General features: G+C 40.3%; 1 protein-coding gene across 4 annotated transcripts in view; it reads right to left on the bottom strand.

Moving 5' to 3' along the window:
• Nucleotides 1–2,507: 2,507 nt before the first annotated feature.
• Sorcs1 (sortilin related VPS10 domain containing receptor 1) overlaps nucleotides 2,508–24,042 on the bottom strand; it is a 540,204-nt gene continuing 518,669 nt past the window's right edge. The window contains exons 25-27 of one of the 4 annotated variants that reach the window (XM_031390645.1): nucleotides 12,491–12,596; nucleotides 12,197–12,357; nucleotides 7,065–10,473 (exon numbers count right to left, since the gene is read on the bottom strand). In XM_031390645.1, coding sequence (XP_031246505.1) covers nucleotides 10,409–10,473; nucleotides 12,197–12,357; nucleotides 12,491–12,596 — 332 coding nt within the window. In that variant the 3' untranslated portion in view covers nucleotides 7,065–10,408. Of the gene's footprint in view, nucleotides 3,356–7,064; nucleotides 10,737–12,196; nucleotides 12,358–12,490; nucleotides 12,597–24,042 lie in introns of those variants that run through there. The other 3 variants (XM_031390642.1, XM_031390641.1, XM_031390644.1) reach the window with 3 other exon arrangements.

Genomic DNA, 24,042 nt, shown 5'->3' on the forward strand with positions numbered 1-24,042 from the left:
TAAGAGAAGAACACAATGGAGAAGTTCTGAGAGGAGTTGAAGGGCAAAATATGGGGTTGGATACAGCCAAAATAAATATATTTTGCTCAAAGAAAATAAAATGTATTAAACACACACACACAAAACAGAACAAAGCCAAGAAGGTGAGTATGCGTGTGTATATTTGTGTGTGTGTGTGTGTGTGTGTGTGTGTGTGTGTGTGTGTTCTAGACAAGCACTATGACCTGCTAGCTGTCAGATTACTTGGTGTTGGAATGTATATAGAACACACTTCCTATGTATCCACTTGTTTCCTGGAGACAGAAACAAATGCCAATTCTTTCTTTCTGCAGAGCTAAGATAGCCCACCGCCCCTGTATTTCATGTCAAGTCAGGTCAAATGGGATGCATCTTCATTCCTGTACCTCCACAGCAAGGGCCAGCAAAGGACCTGGTGTCTGCTTTCAAGGAGAATACCTTCTCCCTTGTGTAAACACTGTGCCATATTTTCAAAGTGTGATTAAGCTTTTCAGTGTTATGTCTCTCATTATTCACTTAACGTATCTACCTCAGTATTTCTAATCAACCATCTCTACCGATTTTTAAGATAGCAAACATCTTCCAGACTGTTGCCTTTAACTCTACTCTCCAATGGTCCTTTGGATCCTGTTTATACCAAACCCCTTGCATTTTCTTGGCGACACATGCCTTGGATGGTTTTTGTCTAAACTCAAGAGTATAAAATGGAGGAGTGATATTTATAGTGAACTTGTAAACACATGTAGCACTCAAGAATGATGTAGTAGGTCGCCTTTTGAATTATAGGAAATTAGTAAATAAAAGTTACCTCCCGGTTTTTGTCTCCCAGGGGGACTTGTGGTTATTTCTATGGGGAGATAGCATGTCATGTTAATTAGTACTGTGGTGCTGGCTAGTTCAGGAGATGGGAAAAAAAAAGGAGGGGCTGGGGGAAGCAGGGTGGGAAGGAGAGAGGGAGGAAGAGAGGAAAAGAGAGGGAGAGGGAGAGAAAGAGAGAGAGACAGAGAGACAGAGAGACAGAGAGAGACTTTGTCTACTCTCCCTCTTCTCCAGTTTCTCAGAGGATGTGCATCCCTAGCCCCTTGACATATCTATTATATTTCCAGCAGTAGTGATGCTCTAAAGAGGAGAAGGGTGAATTGAATCTTTTCTGAGCACTCTTCCAGACAGAAACTTGGCCTGGCGCATTGCTGAGGACAATTTCATCTGCTTTGCATTTGAGCCATGTGAAATGTGGCACATGAAGACATTGGAAAATGATTCGCATGGCTTTGAGCGGCTCTTGTTTAATCTGTCACACAGCTGAGCACTGATGAGAGCAGACCCACTGAGGATCCTGTCACTCTGACAGTGATCACGGGGAGTCCTTCCTGCTCTCTGAACTCCACTTTCACTTAACATAACAGAAAGCAACCACTTTCCTTGGAGTCCTTGTAGAGATTAAATAATATAGTGGGTACAAAATGATTTATACAACTTTAAAAAATGAAACTTGCTCTACTATCAATGTTGTTTCTTCCATTCACAATTTCTTCATTGTGCCTCTATGTTTAATCTGTTTATTTTTCAAGTCAATCAGAAGTCCTGTGCTGGGAACTAAAACCTTGGTAGTATTTAGGCCCAATAGCTTAGTGTTCTAGCACATTCCCACCTTCATTTCCACCAGTTATTTCTACTGATAATAAGTCTACTTCTATCTGGATTGTCAGAACTGCCTCTGTGCTTTGGTACTGGCTAATGAGAACTTCCTCCCTCTAATTCTTCAGTACTCACTTGGCTAGACAAGTCCTAGCCACTTGTCAACTGTGTATGTATGGGCAGGTACGGGAAATACTCTAAATGCTATACCTAAGTAGGGTTGGCATCCATTTTAGTGACTGAAATGAAATAGAGGCAAAGGAAACAGCTGCAGGTTAGGAAATCAACAGGATGACTAAGAAAGGTGACATGGGGGGAATCTGCAACAACTTCCATATCCAACCTCAGAACAGCATTTCTGTCTACATCTTCTCACCAACTGATGATGATCATAATGACTGAAGAATAATAAGACAACCTTCAAAAAGCATTGGGTTGGGCTAAACAAAGCAGGGCAAGTGATAGGCCCAGGTCCCATTCTAACACACCTTCCTACATGTTTATGAACCATAACAGGTCAATGTTACTTCTTTCCATATGTAACACATGAATTAACTTTCACATATGTGTGAATATTTCCTAAATAATATATAAGTATGCATTTGTATCTACTGATTAAGTTATAGAATTTTATTTAAATTATTTACCATATCTTTATGCTACAAATGTTGTTATTCACATGCTATAATATGTGAATAATGTGTGTGTGTGTGTGTGTGTGTATAGATTGTAAAATTGTATGTTTTAAAATTTTTGAACCCTTCAAAGTTCATTCTAGTGAGTGAGGGTAACAAATGGTAGCAAAGAATCATGACACCTATATGAGAAAAGGTCAAAATGAAACTCATTACTTTGCATGATAACCTAAAAATTTAATTAAAAATGAATAGAATATATTCAGAAAGTTCATGGATTACAGATACAAAAACAGCATAGTAATATTTTCATCTCAGTATGAATTTCAATTGATAAAAATGACATTCAGAGTTGTTTAATTTTTAGTTTTTGAAGAGAATAATTACACATTTCAATAATTGTGATCTTCCTAGGAACTATATACACAGTTTATAATTATATTATTGGCTTAATAGGCATATAGAATTCCTTATAAGCATTCCTTTTGTACCCTATTTAAGATAGGTTTAGTCCAAGTGTATGAGGACTACATGTTCATTTCAAAGATGAAGGGAATTAAAACATCCATGGTTTTGCAAATTAGAAATAACAAGGGGTAATATATTTTAGATTTCCATCCAGTCTTCTTTATTTATAAGTATATATATACATATATCACATTTTATGGCAGTACTAGCGATTGAATCCAGGACAATGTGCATTTTAGGCAAGTAAGAGGTCTCTCACGGAGATGCTCTCTGCCCTGTGCTTTCTATACAAGCTATTATTTCACCCCATGACATTTTAAATTCTGCTCTTCACATCTCATAAAATTTTTCTTATGCCTCTACATACTTTAGAAAAATCATTTTATTTTTATTTAATGTGTATGGGTGTTTTTCGTGGGTGTATATCTGTGCACCACGTGTGTTCTTGGTGCCCATGGAGGTCAGAAGAGGGTGTCGGATCTCTTGGAACTGAAGTTACAGATGCTTGTGAGCCACCTTGTTGGTGCTGAGAATTGAACCCGGGTCCTCTGCAAGAGCAGCCAATGTTCTTAACTGCTGAGCGATCTCTCCAGCCTCTAGAAAAATAATTTTGATGGAAACCATCTATGTTAAATATGATTCTGTCACAATGTCTTTAGTTTGTATGAACTCATTAAATCTTCCTTTACAGCTAAAAGCTGTTGTTAATATGTAAACAAGCAGGTACACAAACATGCACATATTGAAATACTTATCTTTAAAACCTCTTCACCTGTCTTGGCATTCATAGACAATCTCAAATGTGGGCTTCATACACCCTTCTGTAGTGAAGTTTGACACTAGTTTAACAATCTTGGAACCAGAGTCAGGTTGATAAATGTGAGTTGCTGCAAAATCTATGAGCTGTGTGCTGCTTCCAAGTGCGGTGCAGTGGGTGAAGCTGCCAGTACCATCTCGGGGTCTCCAGCTGAAGTGATGGTAGATATGATGATCATCTTATTCTTTTAACTTTCTCATCTCCTGTCCTGCTATTTTCAAATATATCACCTTTGTTTTGCTTATGGGGTTGCTTCCTTAAATAACTAAGGCAATGGGTGATTCTCCTGCTTCAGAGAATTGGGATTAGAGGTATAGTGCCAAAACTACATCAAATTACTTTTAAACTACCAACTGTACTGTTTATGGTGCTACTTATTTTGTGTAAAAAAAAAAAAAGAAAGAAAAATAATCTGTCCTACTGTTTAATGGGGTTACTACCTGTTAATTAAGTTTTAGTATTGCTATATTTCCTCTTCTTCTTCTTCTTCTTCTTCTTCTTCTTCTTCTTCTTCTTCTTCTTCTTCTTCTTCTTCTTCTTCTTCTTCTTCTTCTTCTCCTTCTTCTTCTCCTTCTTCTTCTTCTTCTTCTTCTTCTTCTTCTTCTTCTTCTTCTTCTTCTTCTTCTTCTTCTTCTTCTTCTTCTTCTTCTTGAACTCATGTGCTTCTTAATAAAAGCAACTGTCTTTTCCTCTATGGAATTCTTTGGGGGAACTGTTGAGCACACAAAGTCAATTTTCCCAGGCAATAGACTATTTCTATTCTTTTAAAATCTCAAATTGTTTTTGTTTTCTGGGTGGTCCTAAGATTACCTTTGGAAACTGGGGTAATGCACATTTCATCCCAACAAATGCTCTAGTTTTCCGGTTTTCAACTCCAAGAGAAGCGTTCCTGGGACATATAGACATTTTTGCTCCTGAAGGCAAACTCACCTCCCCCTTATTCCTACCTCTGTCACTCTGATGTCTATTATGTTTTATTTTTATATTTCAGTGTCTTGAAACTATCTTATATGTAAAATAGCAATATATGCAATAGTGACATATTAATATCACCACTAACATGTGTACTCTATGGAGGCAGCTATACGATATCTGTCTGATTGGCAGCTGTGGTATCCCTGTCTATTGCCATGTCTGCACATATAGGTCAATTCACATCTACACTCTGAAAACCACCGATTCCTAGCAGGGTATATAACATTTATGATAGCCAGCCATTCCATTGCAATTTTTCCACCTGGAATTATTTTGGGATTCTCTTATGCAAGCAACACTCAAACATGCATTTTTCTTTAAATATGGATTTTTTAAAAAATAATTGTGGTACATGTATGTGGGCGTGTTATGTGTGTGTGTGTGCATGTGCGTACACACACAAATGCATGCATCCTTGTGAACATGTGGAACTCAGAGCACTATTCTTGGGAGTCAGTTCACTTCTGCCACCTTGTGGGATCAGTGGATTGAACTCAGGTCATGGACAGGCTATGCAACAAACACATCTGCCCTCTAAAGTTACCTTACCAGTTTGAAATCTGAATTTTTCAAACACTCATTTCTATTATTTCCTTAGGAAAGAAGCAAATAAATAACTGATAATTCAGAAACCAAAGTTAGGGCTTTGGTTTTTATTCCACTTTCTAGCTAGCTTCTTGCCTTCCTTTTTTCTAAACAGCAATTATCTTACTTAAATTAATGTCTAAGAATAGCTCCTTGAACACAGCAGCTTGAGAGCTAGCTCAGAAGAAGGGCAGGGAGGTGTTGATTCTTGACAAACAGCAATTGGACACGTAATTAGAGGTGCTGGCTGGGTTAGCCTTGCCCTGTGAAGCCACCTCAGAGATCAGTGCTAAATAAAATGGACTTACTGATAATGCTAAGCTAAAAATTAAGAGTTGAGTTTCATCAAACATTTATCTAGTGCCCCCTAATGGCATTGTCCAGTGCTAGATGCTGGAAGAATGTAAAGAATAAGCTGGAATAGAGGTCTTTGCTTAAATATGTGCAATGGGAAGAAAGGTATTAAGAGGATCTGTTCACACAAACATGATATCCACCGTCTAAATTTGTTAGTGTGACAAACAAGCTAGAGAAGGGCGTGGCCATTTAATCCGTATTGGGGCCAGGGAAGCTTTCTCCATTTGATCTAGGCTGAGTTTAACAGGGTGTTGTTGTAGCACTTACTGCTCTCCCCTTTACTCATTCCTTATGCTCCCTTTTTCTAATCCCTGTCTCATCAAAGGCATCTCAAGGGCTCTAGTGCCCACAAGGAAAAGAGGGAAGAAAAGGGCCATCTCTCCCAGTCTCTTCTGCTCGGGCAGCCTCACTAGCCTTAGCTTTGCTTCCTTCGTGGCTCATGCTTCAGCCAGACCTAGGTGCTGTGATTTCAGCATCAATCCAGCTGTCCTGGCCCAAGGATTCTGCCCATGCCTGGGTCCCTCCAGCTTTGGAAAACTTCAGGCTTGCTCTAGAGGTTTGTCTGCTCTTTGCTGGCATGTTCCGTCTTCTGTTACTTAAGCAACAAATCCCCCGTGTTTAATCACTTCTGTGTAAAGTATCTAGAGACATTTTTTTGCTTCTCAATTTCGCCCTGACTGACGTGAGAGGCAGACCATCCCTAAGGAAACCAGACAGCACAGTTTCTAGCCTGTAAAGGAATGAGGGAGCAGAGCTTGGGAGGTTAAAGGCAGGCTAAAAACAGTCAAGGCTCTCATTCATTCTGAAACTGGGCTAATTAGCACCGCCATCCTAACCCTCCTAGAGCTCTAGGAAGGCAAAGGATGGTTTAGTGTTTGTAGACCGAATATAAGGAACAACATGTATGCAACGAGATTTCAATTATGTAGGCAAGCAAAGTGCCCGGACATGTTCGGATCTAGTCGGCGTTTCTTTCTTCTGTGAATTTCCGACCACCTATTGACTCTTTTGGGAATCACTTGACCTCTGAGAAAGACAAAGCTGGAAGAGGTAAGCTGCTCCTCCTTATCTACAGGAAGCCACTGCAGCTTGTGAATGATGAAGCAATTAGCCCAAGGTCACACACCTGGCACAGCCAGATGTAGAAGCCCTTTCTCCAGTTCCAAATGCAAAGCCCTTTCCGTCCTACCCTGAGAGCCCTTAGCATGCCCCAGGTTTTCTGTCCTTTGGTAACTTCAAGGTTTTGAATTGCTTCGTTCCTTACTAATAGTGTAAAAGTTAAACTAATAGCAATGGACCTATCACTCATTCCAAAGTAACCATTTTGAAGTGAGTTTTAGGTGCAGCATTGTTCATTTGTAACAGGACAGATGTCTTACAGTTAACTGGTATGTAAATAGAACTCAGGGAGTAGAGGGGTTTGCGAGTAAAACACAGGATAGTAAAGAGTTAAGTGTATTGTCACACAATTAGCATTTATGAAATTTTGTAACTACATCATTTTATTTTTTTTTTTTAAAAAAAAATTTAGACCAGGTTTTGGAATTAAATAAATACATCGAGGCCAAGACTTTAGAGACATTATCTGTTTAATAAATATGATTGTAAAAGCAATAGACAAGAGCAATTATACATTACACTACAGAGTATTTAACAAAAAAATACATCAAAAAAGTCATTTTAAAATTAGAAGTAGTTCCAATACTATAAGAAAACTTTCATTTTTTTTAAATTGGCTTCCTATAAAAATAAGTTGGCAAATGAGGGGTTTCAATGCTCAGTTGGAAACCTGGAAAACACAGAACAGCTGCCAAGCACCCCATTGCTTTCAAAGTTGCTGTTTGGAACTTTTGAAAAGAAAGCAAAGCAAACCTCTGCCATTTGGACAGTGAATCCAATTCGAATAAGGCAAGGGGGAAGTATTGGTGCAAAGTTCAGGGTAGAGCTTGCACCGTTTGCCCTCTGGGCTTTTAAGAAAGGTTGCATTATCCAATTTGTAGCTTGCCCTGAATCTTACCTTCTATGGATTCCGCCCTACGTTTCTTTGGCCTTAAGTCCACCGAATTCCTCATCGTGTTTGCACCGGCTATTAGTGAGAGATAGGCACTTGGTTCCACCCCACTTATAGGTTCTCAATGTTCCTTCCTTGTTGGGATTTGGCCAAAAGGCCTAGTATGGTGGTTCTCAAACTTGAGCATGCATCATCACCTGGATGGCTTGGTGAAAGAGTTGGGTGGGACAGCCATGGCTCATAAACAGAAAAATAATACTATTGATCCCCTAGAATTTCCAAAATAGCAGGGTCTGCTTTAGCCTGGTTTGAATCTGCATTTCTAGCTAGTGTAGGTGATACTGCTAGTCTTGTCCCAGGCATCACACTTTGCTAGTGGAGATCCACTAGCAAAGGTTAAAGGAACTTGGCAGTCCTCTCTAAGAACCTTGCCTCACCAATCACCTACACTTACAGCTAGGAGGAGCTTTGAGCAGAGGCACAGGAGGACCCTGGAGAAGCTGAATCTATAGCTGACCATTTTGGGTGTTGTCCAGGATGCCAGGAATCTCATGCCCATCTCTATTTTACATGAAAACTTACAGAGCCTTCTTCCCCATGGCTCTTCATTCACTCATTGTCCTTTCATTGACAAACACATTTTCACAATATTATTCTAGGCAAGGCACTGTGCTAGATCTAGAATGTTGTTCATTTTTATAATGATTTTTAAAATAGAATTAATTGAACTGCAACACTGAGGATTCCCTGTGCTGATTTGAGTGGACCTATTTTGATTTCTAAATACTTTGTCTTCTAGACCAAATATGGAAGACTCCAACTGAAGAGAATAATCAATGAAGATGTTTCCTATGAGATAGGAAGCCTGGCACATTGAGAATTGATTGATTATGTCCCCAGGCAAAATTGACCATATAAATTCACACAGGACACCCTCTACCATAAAGCTTTCTGCTTGATTAACTCTGACATCAGCTTTCCTAATTCTCCCCTTGCCTCAGCCATCCATGACTAAGGGTCATCTGATAACTGAATCAGCTATTCAAGGGCAGGGGTCATACTGATCATTGTGATATACCAAGGCCCTTAACAATACCCTGTTGTTGGCTTTGGGACTCAGCCAAGAGCGATGATAGGTTCTGGAAGTGGTTTACCAGAATAGCTTTCATCCCAACTTGAGATTGGACTTTGTCTAGTACACAGAAGTGAAGGGACCTCAGTCATTAGAAGAACTTCAGCAGGAGCCCTGCTCCGTCCTGTGGGCCTCTTGCATGATTCCTCTAGGGAACCTGCTTTTCTTTTGCTTTGCATCCCTAAAGGTTGTGAGCCTTACTTTGCTGTAAGCAGCTACCCTTCCATTTACATTGACTTTTTTCTTTATCAGTATCATGACAATTGAAGATCAGAGTATACACATGGAATCAGTGAGATCATCTTAAATGGTCAAATTCCCATTCAGATATATGAGAAGACTGATTTTTATAGGTTTTTTTAATACTCTTGTATATTAAGCCCATTAACCTGTTTCTCCTTGTGGTTAAAAATCAGTTTTATTTTACAAATATGGTTATTCTGGAGTGGAAATATCAGATAACAGCAACTATTACAGAAGGTCTTACCTTCCAGTATAGTTACACTTTCAAACATTTCTCAAGAGAATCTTCTAGAATTGGACCACATAGACTTTTGTTAATGCACAAACCACCACTGTTCATCTCTATGCTTTCCTTTCCAAAGCACATATCCAGGTTTGGATTACTATGGTTGTATAAACTCTTTTACACACAGTATATGTTTCCAGGTGGGAAAACCAGAGGTATTTGGCAAAGAAAGGGTTTGGGAAAGGAGATAGAGGGGAAATGTAACTGACGCCAGCTGGGCAAGATGCAGCCTGGCCAGAGCACAGGGAAGCTGGCATGCTGGAGAATGTACAAAATTGATAGAGCTAAAGACTTGTGAGAGAAGGAGGCAGGGTTGTGTAGGCTGGTCCAGTTTTAGGAAATGTAAGGTTTAATATCCAAAATCTAGCAACACATTGGAGCAGAAAAAGAGAGAGGCGTCAAAAGATAAAGGAGAACAGGGAGGAGAAAAACCTGAAAGATGTCCAGAGAACATATTCACACATGGATGGCCATCCAAATGAGAAGGTAGGGTACCAAGGAAGTACTGGGGAAAACATCCCCACTTGTTTTTGTCTTTGTTTTTACATTCCTTGGGGTAGGAGTAGGGGAAGCTGCAAGGAGAAAAGTCGATCAGGAAACAAAGGTCTATTTCTGATCCACTTTGCCCCCCAGGCTCCCTTCTGTTCCTATTGAACCTGCAGATGTGCGCATGGGTCTTTCATTAGCATCTTTGTCTCTGAGGCCACAGAGAACTGAGAGAAAGCAGCCTGTGGTCGGTCCGACCAACGGAGCCACTAACACTAACTTAGAAAGGAAATGTGACACTAAGGAGCACAGAGAGGCAGCTCAGGGTTTCAGGGACCTGTGCATGTCTGTGTGTTTTAGGAAGAGGCTGGGGGTGGCTACTCCAGCATCAGACCCTAGGGCTAAAGTAGCTGTTAAGTCTAGAGCCAAGAATATTTCCAAAAATACATGCAGATTTCCTTGGCCTCTATATGTTATGAATTCTCTACAAACACGACCGATCAGAAAAAGAGAAGAGTGGGGGAGGGGAGTGTTTTCCATTAAAATAGAGCACCTGTATTTGTACACTGCCCCTCCAGACATGTTCTCAAGGAATTGTCCACATGCACAGGCTTAAAGCTAAAAACCCTTGGTGTCTGTGTCTGAAGAATTTCAAAGTCCCGATGCAGTGAGTGTTTACTTGTCATTTGGGATTTTGGTTGTTTTTATTTTTACTTTGTTTGTTTGTTTGTTTGTTTGTGTTACTGGCGTCCTCCATTCAAACATTTACATAGGTAGGGATCTCTTTTGTGCTTTGATTCTCAGCAACTATGGAAATACTTCCTGGCAAAGTAAGTAACGGAACAACAGAAGAAGAAAAAAAATAACCATAAAGTTAGTGGTCATGAAGGATGATGCGCTTGATTCTTTTCTGATCAGCAGGTCTCCTGTAGCCTTTGGGGGGTGTTCCTTAAATTGCAAATTGTGCCCCAGCAGATCCCCGCTTTGGCGATGAAGGTGGAGTGGCTTGTCTTGGTCTTTGCAATCGGAGAGATGAGTCACCAGGTTGAGTAGAAGGGGAGGGAGGGGAGGGTAAAGCTACTCTCCTAAGAGAAAACGTGCAACACTTACTCATTTAACGACACTGGAAACGGAACTCTGTCAGAGACTGCAATGCGCTGCGTAAACGTTCAGAGCGAAGGAGGAATTGCTACTTTCATAAACAGCCACAGTGATTCACACCATACAGAAATGGAGACAGAGAACCAAACGACCCCCTAAGTAATGCAGCATTTGAGATGCTTTAGAAGGGGACAGACAGAGTGTGGTGTGCTGCTCTGAACAGGAAAGCGGAGAAGCTTCTACACATTTTAACCCTAAGCTATTGTGTCTTTTTATCACCCTGTCTCCACCAAATGGAAGAAAATGAACTGTGAAAATTGGACAACAGATGTGGCTGCAGTTGTTGTTATTATCTCTGGCTAGTGCTACTCTTTGCATTTAAACTTCCTCTTATACAGCCGCAGACCTTTCTCAGGTCCACTTAAAGAGAGGATTCACTTTTCACTTGCGAACATTTTTTCCCCAAGTAACAGATTAAAACTCTTTTCTATAAAGGCCTTCTAGGTCACCTGGCATCATGGCATTAGCATGAAGCATGGGAGTATCATATAATTTCTCCATCTCGGTCAGCTACAGGCAGCAGGGCCATAGGAGTGAAAGGAATCCACAATGGTGGCTCCAGGCAGGACTTTGTCTAGGTTGTCCGAAACTTCTGTACTAATTGTAAGATTTAGCAACTGAGCCTCAGGCTTCCTCTAGCTAGGTATCAGACTCTTGTGCTTAGATCACAGGTTAAACAAAGCTGCATTGACATCTGATACCAAAACTTCTTTTCAAAACAGAGAAAGGCATCTATCTGCCCCTCCATAGTCTAGGTCTCCAACGGGGCTCTCAGGATCCCCAAATCCTAAGTATTTTGCAAACAGCATTTACTTTTGCATATGCTTTCCCTTGACTCTGGTTCTCCATTTCCACATTTCCAAGGTGATAGTTTCAAGATTGCCACTGGACTCATACAAAACAAAACTAACCAAAAGTCCAAAAACCCCTCTCTACAGTTGAGTTAGCCAATCTGCTTATGGCTGACTTTTCTGGTACTCTCAAGCATTTTACTCTCAGATTGTCTGTAGTAGAGACTTGTATGTTTTGTTCTAGACGATCCACATCCTGTTTACTGCCTGTCTTTCTACCCATCTCCCCTAGACTCTGAAGCTTTTCCTCCTTAAATAGCATTTAGTGAAAAGATTATGCTCGTTGCTCACATACTTCAGAAGCTTAGTGTTTAAGAAAGAGAGTTTTAATTTTAAAAGGGGGGAGGGAGGTGGGGAATTTAATGAGAGAAAGAATAAAGCTAAAAAGGAGCAAGAGATGGGCATCTTAGCTTTTCCTCTCAAGGATGTTAGAGCAGAAAGAAGTCGTTACTTAAAGCCAGAAAGGAGTTAGAGGGCAGGTTAGATGACTACTCAGCCTGGTAGCTGATGGCCACCGGGCGGGCATCATTTACCTAGGAGCTGGGATTCCACCTTCTCATCTACAAGCTGGCCAGGCCTCCTGAGGTCAGGGTGAGGGACACTGGGCCTGCTTTCAGTGTGGCTGACTGGATTGATCAGCTCCTGTTCTTTCTCATTTTGCATCTGGGCATAAACATTAATCCCCGGAATCTTCCTACAACATTAACAGAAAGGATCACTGCCCTGTACCAGAGGTGAGCTTCACTGTGATTTATGGCTTCTGAACCTGTCAGAAAGAGGAGAGAGGCTGGGGTCGTGGGGTAGGAAGCAGAAGAAGAAACACACACCTTTTAAATTTGTAGATGACGAATACGGCCAGCCCCACAAACACCACTGAAAGCAACATCAGCATGGCAGATCCGCTGTGTGTAGGAGTGAGGTCCACCAGTGGGGCTGGGGAATAAACAAAGCACACACATTAGCAGAGATCTGAGTGGGCCTTATGATTCACACTCAAGCTTGGTAATTCCAAGATATCACATGGGATATACAGGTCTGATACATGGTCCACAGCTAAGCACGCATATGAGTGTGCCCCGGTCCTCAGAATGCCCTAGCTAGTTTGTTCAAGCACTGCAATAGAACAGGGGGAAGCAGAAGAGGCCCTAAATCTATTCAAGCCATTACTAGCTGCACAGACTTGGGCTGATTGCTTCACCTTAATGTGTCATATGTTGCTAAAGAAAAATAGTAGACATTTCACTGGATGGCTGTGTTGTATCTACTTATCAGTCTCTATCAATATTTCCTTTAATTCTAGTGTTGCTGCTATCATTATTATTAATTAATCAATTATATTACTGATGGGCTTATATCTTGATGAAAAGCCACTGTTGGATGAAACTATCAAACATATAACCTAGTCCATAGAGCCCAGTGAAACCCACCATAGATGTGCTCAGAACCCTTATTTGGCCTTACATCTGGTTAGGTAAAATCATTTTAACCATTTTACCTTATAATTAAACATTCAATGCTTTATGAAATTTACTGAGTACTAAACTAAAACAGAGTGGCAGAATGGCTGATCACACTATTGTGAGATAGAAACATGATACATTTAAATAGTCCAAGTCAAGGATGATCTGAATAGTAATTATTATTATTATCATTATTATTATTATTATTGTTGTTGTTGTTGTTGTTGTTGTTGTTGTTGTTATTATTATCATTATTTTATTGATGCTTTGTATGTAAGCTTTTCTCACTAAGCCCAGAAAGCAGTCAAACCATAAATAAGAATTGTGTATGTGTGTCTGTGTGTGTGTGTGTGTTGTCTGTGTGTGAGTCTGTATGTCTCTGTTCATATAAAGTATCAATTAACTCTATCTCTTTCTTGGTATTTGCAAGATGAAAACTGCAAAGCAAGGAAAGGTTTATACGTTTATGGTGAGTTTTTGCACCCAGGAAGTTGATGATCAAGTGACTGCTTTAAAAAGTCAGTACTCTGATGCTGGGGTAGAGGTTCCATGCAATGAGCTCTAAAATTTCTAAAATTCATGGCACCTCACCTAGGAACCCCAGCTCCTCAAGTATGCAGACTTCCTCACAGGCAAAGCTCAAATCTCTGCATGCATGAGACTTCCCTCTCTGAGCTTTCTTTACCTGGCAGTTCTAAGAAACATCTCTCCCCAACTCTCAGGGTCAAACCTCTTGCACTTGTAATGACTGTTTGCAATTAATTTTTACCACATCAAGAACTGACATTCAGCAAATGTGGTATAGTTCAAGCCAGAAAACAACCCACCTGCACCTTATGGAAGCGTGGGCAGTGTGACCTTTACCTTCCATCAATTTAAGCAAAGCTTGATACCAAGAAACGCAAGTGACCTTTAAGCACCCTTTCTATGACTTTTCCCTGTTGAAAGCCAAGAGGGTGATGCTCTGGTCATCCAAGCAGAAAAGTTCAAGAGTAAATGACTACAATATTAATGGTCTCAGACAAGACCCATGGTTGCATCTGCTGTCTGCTTTTTGAAAGCTTATATTTCTGCTAATATCAGAAAACACATTTCATATGACTACAAAGTCAGTGCAAAGTAAGAAGTGAAAGCCTCTCTTTCAGGAACTGGGCTTAATTTATTCAGGGGGGATCAGCTGTCAGCAGGCACTGACTCTAAGGAACTCTCTTGTTCTCTCTCCACTGTAAGCCTCGCACCTTTGTGCGTTAGAGTTGTCCTGGTGCAAGAGATGATGGAGTAGCCTCATTGGATTGGAACACCCACAGTCATGGTGCTTTGTATCAAAATAAAAAAAATGAAGCTCTTGGTATTATCAACGAAGCCCAGAAACACACCTGAGTGCATGCTTCTATTAGCAGAACATTACAGGAGAAAAGGACGCTGTCCATTGTTACAAATATTGTCTCGACTATTTTTAACAGATGGAAGACAGGGGCTATTAACCATGTGACACAAACAGAAGCAGCCAAGTTCCTGAGCTGAAGGCTTCCCTACAGAAAGAACTTCAACTGGTTCAAATGGAAAGGGCCATTCAAACATGCCCAAATACCCACAATGCTATATGCCCCATCTTATGTAAAGGACCAAGAAATTAAAAAGAACGTTTCTCAGGAAGGGGGTCAAGGCTAAACAGACAGATAGCAGAGAAAGAAAATTCACAGGTGACATGAGTTAAAATATTATGCTTTAAAAGGAGCCATTAGGATCCTAGTTCATATACTTTTAAATTTTGATCAGACACACATGTGAATGTGAGGAAAGAGGTTATGGATAGACAGACAGACAGACACACACACACACACACACATACACACACACACCGAGATAGACAGACAGACAGACAGGCAGACACAGACAGACAGACACAGACAGACAGATAAAAGATATGCAGATAATAGAACAACTGTCATCCCGGGACCAATCTTGTTATCTCTGTACTTGCATACAACCCCCATAAGCTCCACTACTTTATTATTTTGAAATAACTCTGCCTCCCCACCCCGTCATTCTTTGTTATCTTGATACCACTATCAGATGAAAGGGATAAGAACGTAACATGAAGGTAACCTAAAATAAACCACTAGTTTGTGAATGAACACATTGTGATCCATGGGGGCCTTGAGTGATGAGGACTGTCAGAGGCATGAATGAAGTTGAATTCTGCAAACCAAGCAGAAGGCCCCTGTAGGACAAGCGGAAAGCGAGAGGTGCAGCCCAGCAAACCACAGAGCTTGTTTGCAAGGGTAACAGTTGGCAATTTTTGTTGTCAATAGTTTTCTTTTCGTTGAGACAGAGTCTACACAGCCCTGTACATCCTGAAATTTACTATGCAGACCAGGCTGGTCTCGAACTCATAGAGATCTGCCTGTCTCTACCTCTCTCCTGAGTGTAAGGATTAAAGGTATGTGCCACTAAGCTTGTTGTAAATTTGAAATACATGGAAACTAATATGAGGAAATTACCTTAACGCTGTTCTTACTCACATGAAGAGAAACGTGTGTGTGTGTGTGTGTGCGTGTGTGTGTGTGTGTGTACAGACACACCTGGACACCATTTCCCTAAATCTTTGCTTCCACCTCCCATTGCTTTGCTCCCTTCTGGTTGGCTTTTCCAATCTTATATCATTCACACCCAGATCACTATTCTTAAAGAAGCAGCATTAATATTGTTGGGGAACTGTCACATTCTTTGGGGATTGTTACTTTTTGTGGTTTAGGTTCTAGAAGGTGCTACCCATTCTACCTCCCATTGTGCATCTATCAGTCACTTTGGGGAGACGACAGCATTACGTCAGGGGGAGCAGCACACAGCAGCGGGGGGAGACTGACCTTGATGTTCCTTGTTTGACTTCTGCTTGCTGATCTGTGCCTGTGCATAAAGCTGTCTATTGCTATTCATACAGAGGGGTCTGCATATCTTAATTTCCCCAATATTTAGGTGTGTTTGTATGCTTTGCTGAGGAATGGAAACTGGTGATAAATGGATTTGGGTTTGTTGTGTGGAATTAGCATAAATTAATTCCTCTCCAGTTTCAGCTTCAACAAGGTAGATGTGAGGGAGAAAAATTCAGAGAAGGTTTTTGCCATTATAGATGCACAGTGTATAACATGGATACAAGCATTACTCCAGCTGACTGGACAGCCATCGCCTCTGCTCACACACCATTGCTAAAAGCCTGTAAGGGATTTGGTGATGCTTTTTTTTTTTTTTTTTTTGGTTTTTCGAGACAAGGTTTCTCTGTGTAGCCCTGGTTGTCCTGGAACTCACTCTGTAGACCAGGCTGGCCTCAAACTCAGAAATCCACCTGCCTCTGCCTCCCAAGTGCTGGGATTAAAGGTGTGCACCACCACTGCCCGGTGATGCTTTTAATTATTGTATTCTATTCACCAGAACCTGAGTTGATTGTAGTAATAGAATATTACCACATAAAAGTGATTGACATACAGAAAATGCCAAAGTCATAGACATAGATCTGCATGTAAGAGCATGTAGGTTTGGGGCTAACTGAATTGATGGAAGCTGGGATTCCTCATCTGAAAAAGGCAAGTAAAAAATAATCTGTGCTTCAGTACAGTTGTGAAAAGTCAAGAGATGGAACTCACTATGAAAGAACAGGGTGCACCAGATATGGTGGATACTTTATGCTTTATTAATAATTCTTTATATCATATTAATAATTCCGTATGCCTGAAGTGCATTCTTGAGAGAGCCAGGTGTGTGTGTGTGTGAGAGAGAGAGAGAGAGAGAGAGAGAGAGAGAGAGAGAGAGAGAGAGAGAGAGAGAGTTCTGAAAGATGAGGAAAGAGTTTCTCAGCACAGTCAGTTTGGAGACTAGAACCCTTGGTATTCCTCTACCTGGAGATTCTTGGTATACATCAGTGTATCAAGTCCTGCAGGACAGAAATATGTTTATCCATGCCATGACTTTTCATGCACTCAATCAACCAGATCCTTTTGAAGTGTAGATCCAGTTCAGTTAGGGGTTTGCTTGACACTTTTCTCCTCCAGTGTTACTTTTATCAAGACACTGCCACAGCAAGCACAGTCTACTTTTTTTTTTTTGATTGTTTAGTTCTTTCCTTCCCTGAGACTGAAGCACACACAAGGCTTTATATTCAATACTTGAAATATAAAATTTGTGGAACCCAACTATTTAGGAGAATGTGTTCGGGGCATACAATTTCCTTTATACATTGCTAGAACAAAATTCGTGATGAACACAACTTAAGGACTAAAGGTTTGTTTTGGTTACCTCTGCTAGGGAATATTGACCCCAGTGAAGAAGGCCTGGTGAGAAGAACAGAAAAATGCTGGTCACACTGGTCCATAAATGATGGTCATAAAACATCCATGAATTCTGGTGCTCACATCATTTCATCCTTTTTATTAACTGTAGAGCTTCAGCACTTTCAACACACTGACTGCTAAGGTGGATCTTCACACCTCAATTAACATTACTTATATAATTTACCAGACATATCCAGATGTTAACCAAATCTATACCACCTGTCAAAGGCACGCCCAGAAACTTGACTCCCAGGAGAGTCTAGATCCAGCTGGGGTGACAATTGAAGGGATTGAGGTGATATGACAATGTCATAGAAAAGATTTTTAGAAGAAAAAGTGGGCAGAATGGCTTCCATTTGCAGTGCACCCTAGCTTGAATCATGGCTTCCTCTTCAGTTCGCACACACAATCATAACCATGGGCATCATAAGGCTTCCTCTAGCTTTCATAGCTAATTGGGAAGCAATGGACTGAGGGATGTCTAGCACCCTGAGTTTCCATATAAACTACTAAACCCCTGATCATGGTAAGTGGTCATACTCTAACGGAAAAGAGAAAAGAGCCCTTGAACCCATCCAGACCAATACTGCCTACTGGTTTCTACCTGAGGGCTTTTCCTGGGAATGATCCAGTGGCTCACTAGCAAGTCAGACATTTTCTTTGTCTTCTATAATCACACCATAAACGTCAGTCCCTGGAGCCCTGTGAGGATTCCTGAACCATGAATATCCCACCCCATCTTCTGAGTGCTGGGATTGCTGTTGTACGCCACCCTACCTGGTTTAAACAGTACTGACATAAAGTCCAGGGAGGGCCTGGGAATGCCAAGAAAGCACGTGAGCATCTGAAGGGAGATAGCTTACTTAAAAGAACCAATGAAGAATCTGCTGCAAGCAAAAATGTTTTATATATATATGCATGATATGTATATATGATGTCATATATATATGTATATATATGCATGCATATGAAGGTGCTACAGTCATTTAATCACATTGGAGAGAAGACATATTTATGTTTCTTGACACCTCTTAGTATTTATCACAGCACCACAGTGATTCAATAACTGTCAAAAAATACTCTGAAACAACCTGGTTGTTTAAAGAAGAAAATACATTTAATTTTAGAAAAAATAGAAGGGAATAAAAATACTATTATCATGGCTTTACTCATAAATGACTTACTTGTAAATAATAACTGGGCAATCAGAGAGTAAAGAGGCAAATAAATTTATTGACTGTGGAAGAATTTCACTAGTGCTAATTTCATCTCTAAATGGAAAATGCTATTGCAACAATTTATTTCACTTTACAGTTGAGCACTACACAGCATCTATTTGGCATCTGCATCGATTAGGCTGTGGCTTCGATTACACTGTAGTTTTTATAACATGCTGCCGGGGGCTTCTGCTACCTCACATGGAATGCATCTGTACCAAGATGGAGCTGGAGAGCAGAATTCACAGTGTCATGATCCAGGCTGAAAGCAACAGTTTCTTGGCCACCTTAGCTAACCCTTTCCTCTTAACCTAATCAGTATTAGCTACTGAACTGGAAATGTCAGTCCTGTAATGTCTCTGTGATATCTTTTTATTGCACCTGCAAAAGCAGTTAAGCCAGCTGGCAACAGCACAGAGGGCAAGGTAACAGTTTATTACAAAACCTACACGTGCCCTTGACAAAGAACGATTTTCTAAACGTAGTTTCTTGAAAAAGGCAACTAATGGACAGGAAAGGATGGGAACAATATTCTCACGTATTTTTTTTATTCTTTCATTTAATTTGAGTTTTGAGGCTTTTCCTCTGCAAAACAGTAGCGTTTTATCTTTACATTTTAATCATATGCGCCTCATCTCTAGAAGATCAGGAACCTACAGGGAAACTGAGAACAAAGCCTTGCATCTTTGAAATACAGGTGGAAATAATTAGAGGTGGGTATAGTATTTTCTGCTCATATTAGCATATGAATTGCATGCAGAGAATAGCATTTGCTTAATTCTCATACAGCTCCCAGCCTTTCAATTTGCCCTGGCACTTAAGATTCTAGTTCACGTTTTAATCATTTGCAATAGCTTCCCAGACACACCTCTAGGTTGTCCCTTGGCCACTTAGCTTAATTATGGATATAGTATATTCCGTATTTGGAGATATATTTTACTTATTACCTACTTCCTCTAACAGTTGTCTGCCCATTCTGCCTACTAGGCTGCCTCTCCCCATGCCAAGAAATTATATTTTAATGTTTATGTCTACATTAGTGTCACAAGCCTTTCTTCTCTGTTTTAGTAAATGTCCAGAGCTGTAAATCAGATGTAATGATGGAGGGGAGTTTCTGGTAGCTTCCCTCATTGCCGATATATTTCTGTCTATGAAATGCTTTCTATAGGATTGTACAGACTGGTGAGGTAGTTGGGTATATATGTACAATTTGATTTAAAAAGTAAGTTCTAGATTAGCAGTTTCTTAGGATACCAGGATTCCTCATTCTAGACGATGAGCCCTCAAATCTCCATTTTTATGCTGTTTCTAGGTTTCCATGCAAAGTGGTCAGGCCATTGGCCAGGCAATCTGTAGCAAAGTTCTCCAGCTTGGCTTAGAGACAGGTTTTTCAACCATAAAAGACAGCTGTATTCATCCAAATTGCTTGAAGATTTAGTCAACTTCAGCTCCTCTACAGCCTTGTGTGAAAGCCCCATTATTCAATTTCCAGTTTATTCTCCCAATAAACTAATCTGGTAAAGTATAAATAGCTCTGAAAGATTTTTTTTTCATTTTAGTATGGATTAACTTACTCTTATCTGTGCTCTCAAATGGATTGTGGCAGAATAGCCCCTCGGTTGCTTTGTTTTACTGTCTATCCTTAAGCAGATACTTGTCTGTTCTACCGTCACACAATCAACAAGGCAATAGTGCGTCCCACTTTCCCACACCAGGCAAATGGAAGGACATTTTAATTCTAAAGATGAATGCTCATAGGAGCAAAGATATAGCATTGGATGGGGCCTGAAATATTTGTACCAACAAGTAGAACTTGCTCAGCTACCAGTGGACTTCTCCTTCCTCCAAATATGACATCTAACAGGAAGTGAGAAGTTAAAGTCTGTGGTCTAGTATCTTACCGTTCCCTCCTGAAACCCAACCTCCTATTCCACTTTGCTGGCAGTTTTTATTCTCAATGGCACTGATTACAACATAAGCCACTAAATGCACCTTCCTTGATAAACAAGGGGCTCTGCCACTTAGGTTTATGGGACCATCAAAGCAATCACCGTCTTTCCATCAGCTCTTAAGATATTCTATATTATAAAGAGAATGAATTATGAATGAGTATCCAGAATTAGTACTTAAGCATTTCAGTGGCCACTCCTTTGTGTCTTCCCTCTCCATTGTTACTGGTCTGTCCACGGTGCTCTTGCATGAGGATTTGTGGTTCAGCTCAGTCTGGTGTAGAATGAGCAAGGGTCCTACCTAATTTGTCTTATATTCCTCTCATGGGCCATACATTTAAAGGAATTACTGCCAAATGAGGCATAGAAGTTAGAAGCAGTGGAAAAATAAAATGATACATCTGAAATGGATACAACTCCAAGTTACCAATGAAAACAAACAAAACCGAAGCATGCCTTTTAAGGATTTTTAATTGATAGTTCTGATTTATTTGTTTATAAAGGCCAATAGAAATCAAATGGCTTGCATCAGACTTTGAGCTTTAGTAAACGGCCATCAAATACTTCTTACAATGAAATTCCATTTTGAAAATCTATGCTCCAGAGCACTAACCCAGGAACAGTAAGCTATACTTGATTCAGGCTTTTTTCAATATCAGATTTTAGCTCCCTTGTCTATCCTTTCCCCTCATTCTGAGACACCAAACTCCAAAGAACATGGGCGTGCTTTTTCTTCTAGCTGTCCATTCTTGATGCACAAACAAATATGCGTTACTATATCCTGAATAAGGAATGAAAAGAGGGAAAATGTTTTCCTCTAGATGCCTATTGGATAAAATAATGGAAGTCTCCACTAGCCAGGTGTTCAGCTATGGTATTCATGGAGACTGGCTCACGAATATAAATTTCTACAGGTGATGAATTATGCACCTGATTATTTTTAAAAGTAAAGATTGTTGAGCACCTGACATGTGCAGTTTCTCTGTTGGGTTCGGTAATGGTGACAACATCATGACATTAAGAACCTACTCATAAAAAGTCAGTATGCATTAGGAACATGAGGATGAAGGTAGCCATAATCACCATCATCAGAAGGAGACTTGAAATAGATGAGTCCAGACATGGGAGTTGGAAACGAGGCAAAGGCTTCTGGAAAGATGTCAGGCGCATGCTGGCATAAACCTAAGCCTTACAATACACGTAGACTTAGGTGTGTAGAGAGCTGAAGGAATTGGGGCTGAGAACCAGTGAGGGAGTTACATTTCATTCCAAACACTAGCAATTCTACTCCAATCCCAAATGTTGCTTATTTATACACACCTTTCTTACTCTCTCAGTGGTTCTTTAATGTCTGAGCCTGTCTGCTAAACATGCATCTAAAAGCTAAAAGCATTTGTTCAAATTGTGACCTTGTCTCCATCTTATTAACTTTATTTCTCCCCTACTTGCACAGAATGCCAAATCTCTTATTTCTGTAAAGAGACTTCCAGAAACATATCTGTCAGGTATAGGTAGACCCTCAAGAGAAACCAGACAGTTTCCAAGGAGTGTAGGAAAGACTATGAATAAAATAAGCACTGAGTTCAAAGCTTGGCTCAGCTTAGATATAGGAATAAATGAATTCCAAAAGGGAGTACCCAAAAGGAAATAAGCACTATCCAGTTTCTAATGACACCCAGTTCTCTGCCAGTGCTTATCTTATACCCCCATAAAAGCAAATAGGGAACTGAATTTGAAAAACAAAACAAGGCTAGTAAATTCCTGAAAGGAGACGGTTCATTTCCCTGGGAGTCTTACCAAACCATGTTCTATGTCTCACCAGCAACATCCTCTGGCTTGAACATTTTATAAAGGAGGCTGGTGAACATCTGCTGAGCAAGTAATGGCAGCAGCAATGTGCGGTAATGGTCCCTGGAAAGTGTCAGTAGTGCAACTTAGAGACTTGTTCTGTGTCAGACAGTGGTTTATTTCCCCTGTCTGCAAGGGACATGGGAGGATAAGAAGGGAACTGAAATTCCAGATCTACACTAAACAGTGTTCTTCATCCATATATGAATATGTTCCCTTCAATTTAGAAAACACCATGGCAATTCACCTAGCCTTCACCTACAGCACCCTGTTACAGCGCCCTGTTACAGCACCCTGTTTTCCATGCGTGAAAGGAGAATGCTCTGTGGTCTCTTTGTCAGACATGAGGCCCCACGGACTGATGTTCAAGTTACTATTTTTACTCTTCTAGCTACAGAAGCTAGAGCTATGCCAGTAAGAAACTGATGCTCATCCTCATAATTATTTAAAAGTCACATTCTTGACACAAGTCTTTTTGTTGTTCATGTTGTTATGAACATCTAGTCCAGAATGTGTGCACCTAGCGATATGGCCAGTTCTACACACTTATGTGAGCAAACAGAACTTTGGGGTTCAGTTATTCTTTCAGTCTTGGTCATTGTCTTCCTACACAGAAACTAATGTTCCACATTAAGTCTACATCAAGATAGTTGTTGAGTCAGTCATGATAGAAATTTCATAATGCTTGGTACTAAAGCTTGCAATTTCACTAACAGAAGATATCACCATTAAACCTAATAGGAATGGAAGTAAATAGCCATAATGATTTGAAGTTAAAGATTTTTCTCTCTCTATTGTCAAGTTGTCCCAGTATAAGAACTCTTTCTTCCTGCCTGCTGCTGTATCTTTTCTCCTGTTGTCACAGCAACCTTGAGTCTTACATACCTTTGGTTCAGCAACCCATCTTTCAAATGCTGGTATCGTTAAGTGGATGCCCAATGATACATTCTGCCAGTCTTTCTTCCCAGAACCCTGACTCCTGCTCCCTAATCCCCTTCTGTGACTGTACTGCAAGCATGAAATGGAGGACATTTTCAAGCCTTTTCAACTTCGTATTGTCCCGGCCATCTAGAGCTACTGCAGATGAAAGAATTTCTCATAGCTGTTGAGAATGAAGCTTCCACATAAGATATGGATCAACCTAATCTTAAGATGCTTTTACTGCATCAGTTTCTCATGATTAAGCCGTGGGCTACACCAGTCTCATAAATCTAATTACCAACTTTTCAACTTGGCTTCAATTCTATACTAGTTCTCACAAGAAGAGCCCTCACCATATTCCTCCTTTTGATATTCTACTTGTATTTGAGATAAGGTCCCTACTACATAACCCATGGTTGCCTTGATCCACTAGGCCACCTCTTGAATGCTGATATTTCAGCATGTCAAATTCACCAGAATAATATGAAACATATGTGAAGTGTAACATAACGACAAGCGAAATGAAAAGCTGGCTCACATAATAACTGATAGAGGAAAGCTGTGTAAAAAAGTACAGGGTCAAAACATAGTTGACCTCCAGAGTAGAGGGACTGAGAAATATAACTAATTTTGTGTTTAGCATGCCTTGTGATATT

The sequence above is a fragment of the Mastomys coucha genome, unplaced genomic scaffold (genome assembly GCF_008632895.1).
Source record: "Mastomys coucha isolate ucsf_1 unplaced genomic scaffold, UCSF_Mcou_1 pScaffold21, whole genome shotgun sequence".
Lineage (NCBI taxonomy): Eukaryota > Metazoa > Chordata > Mammalia > Rodentia > Muridae > Mastomys > Mastomys coucha.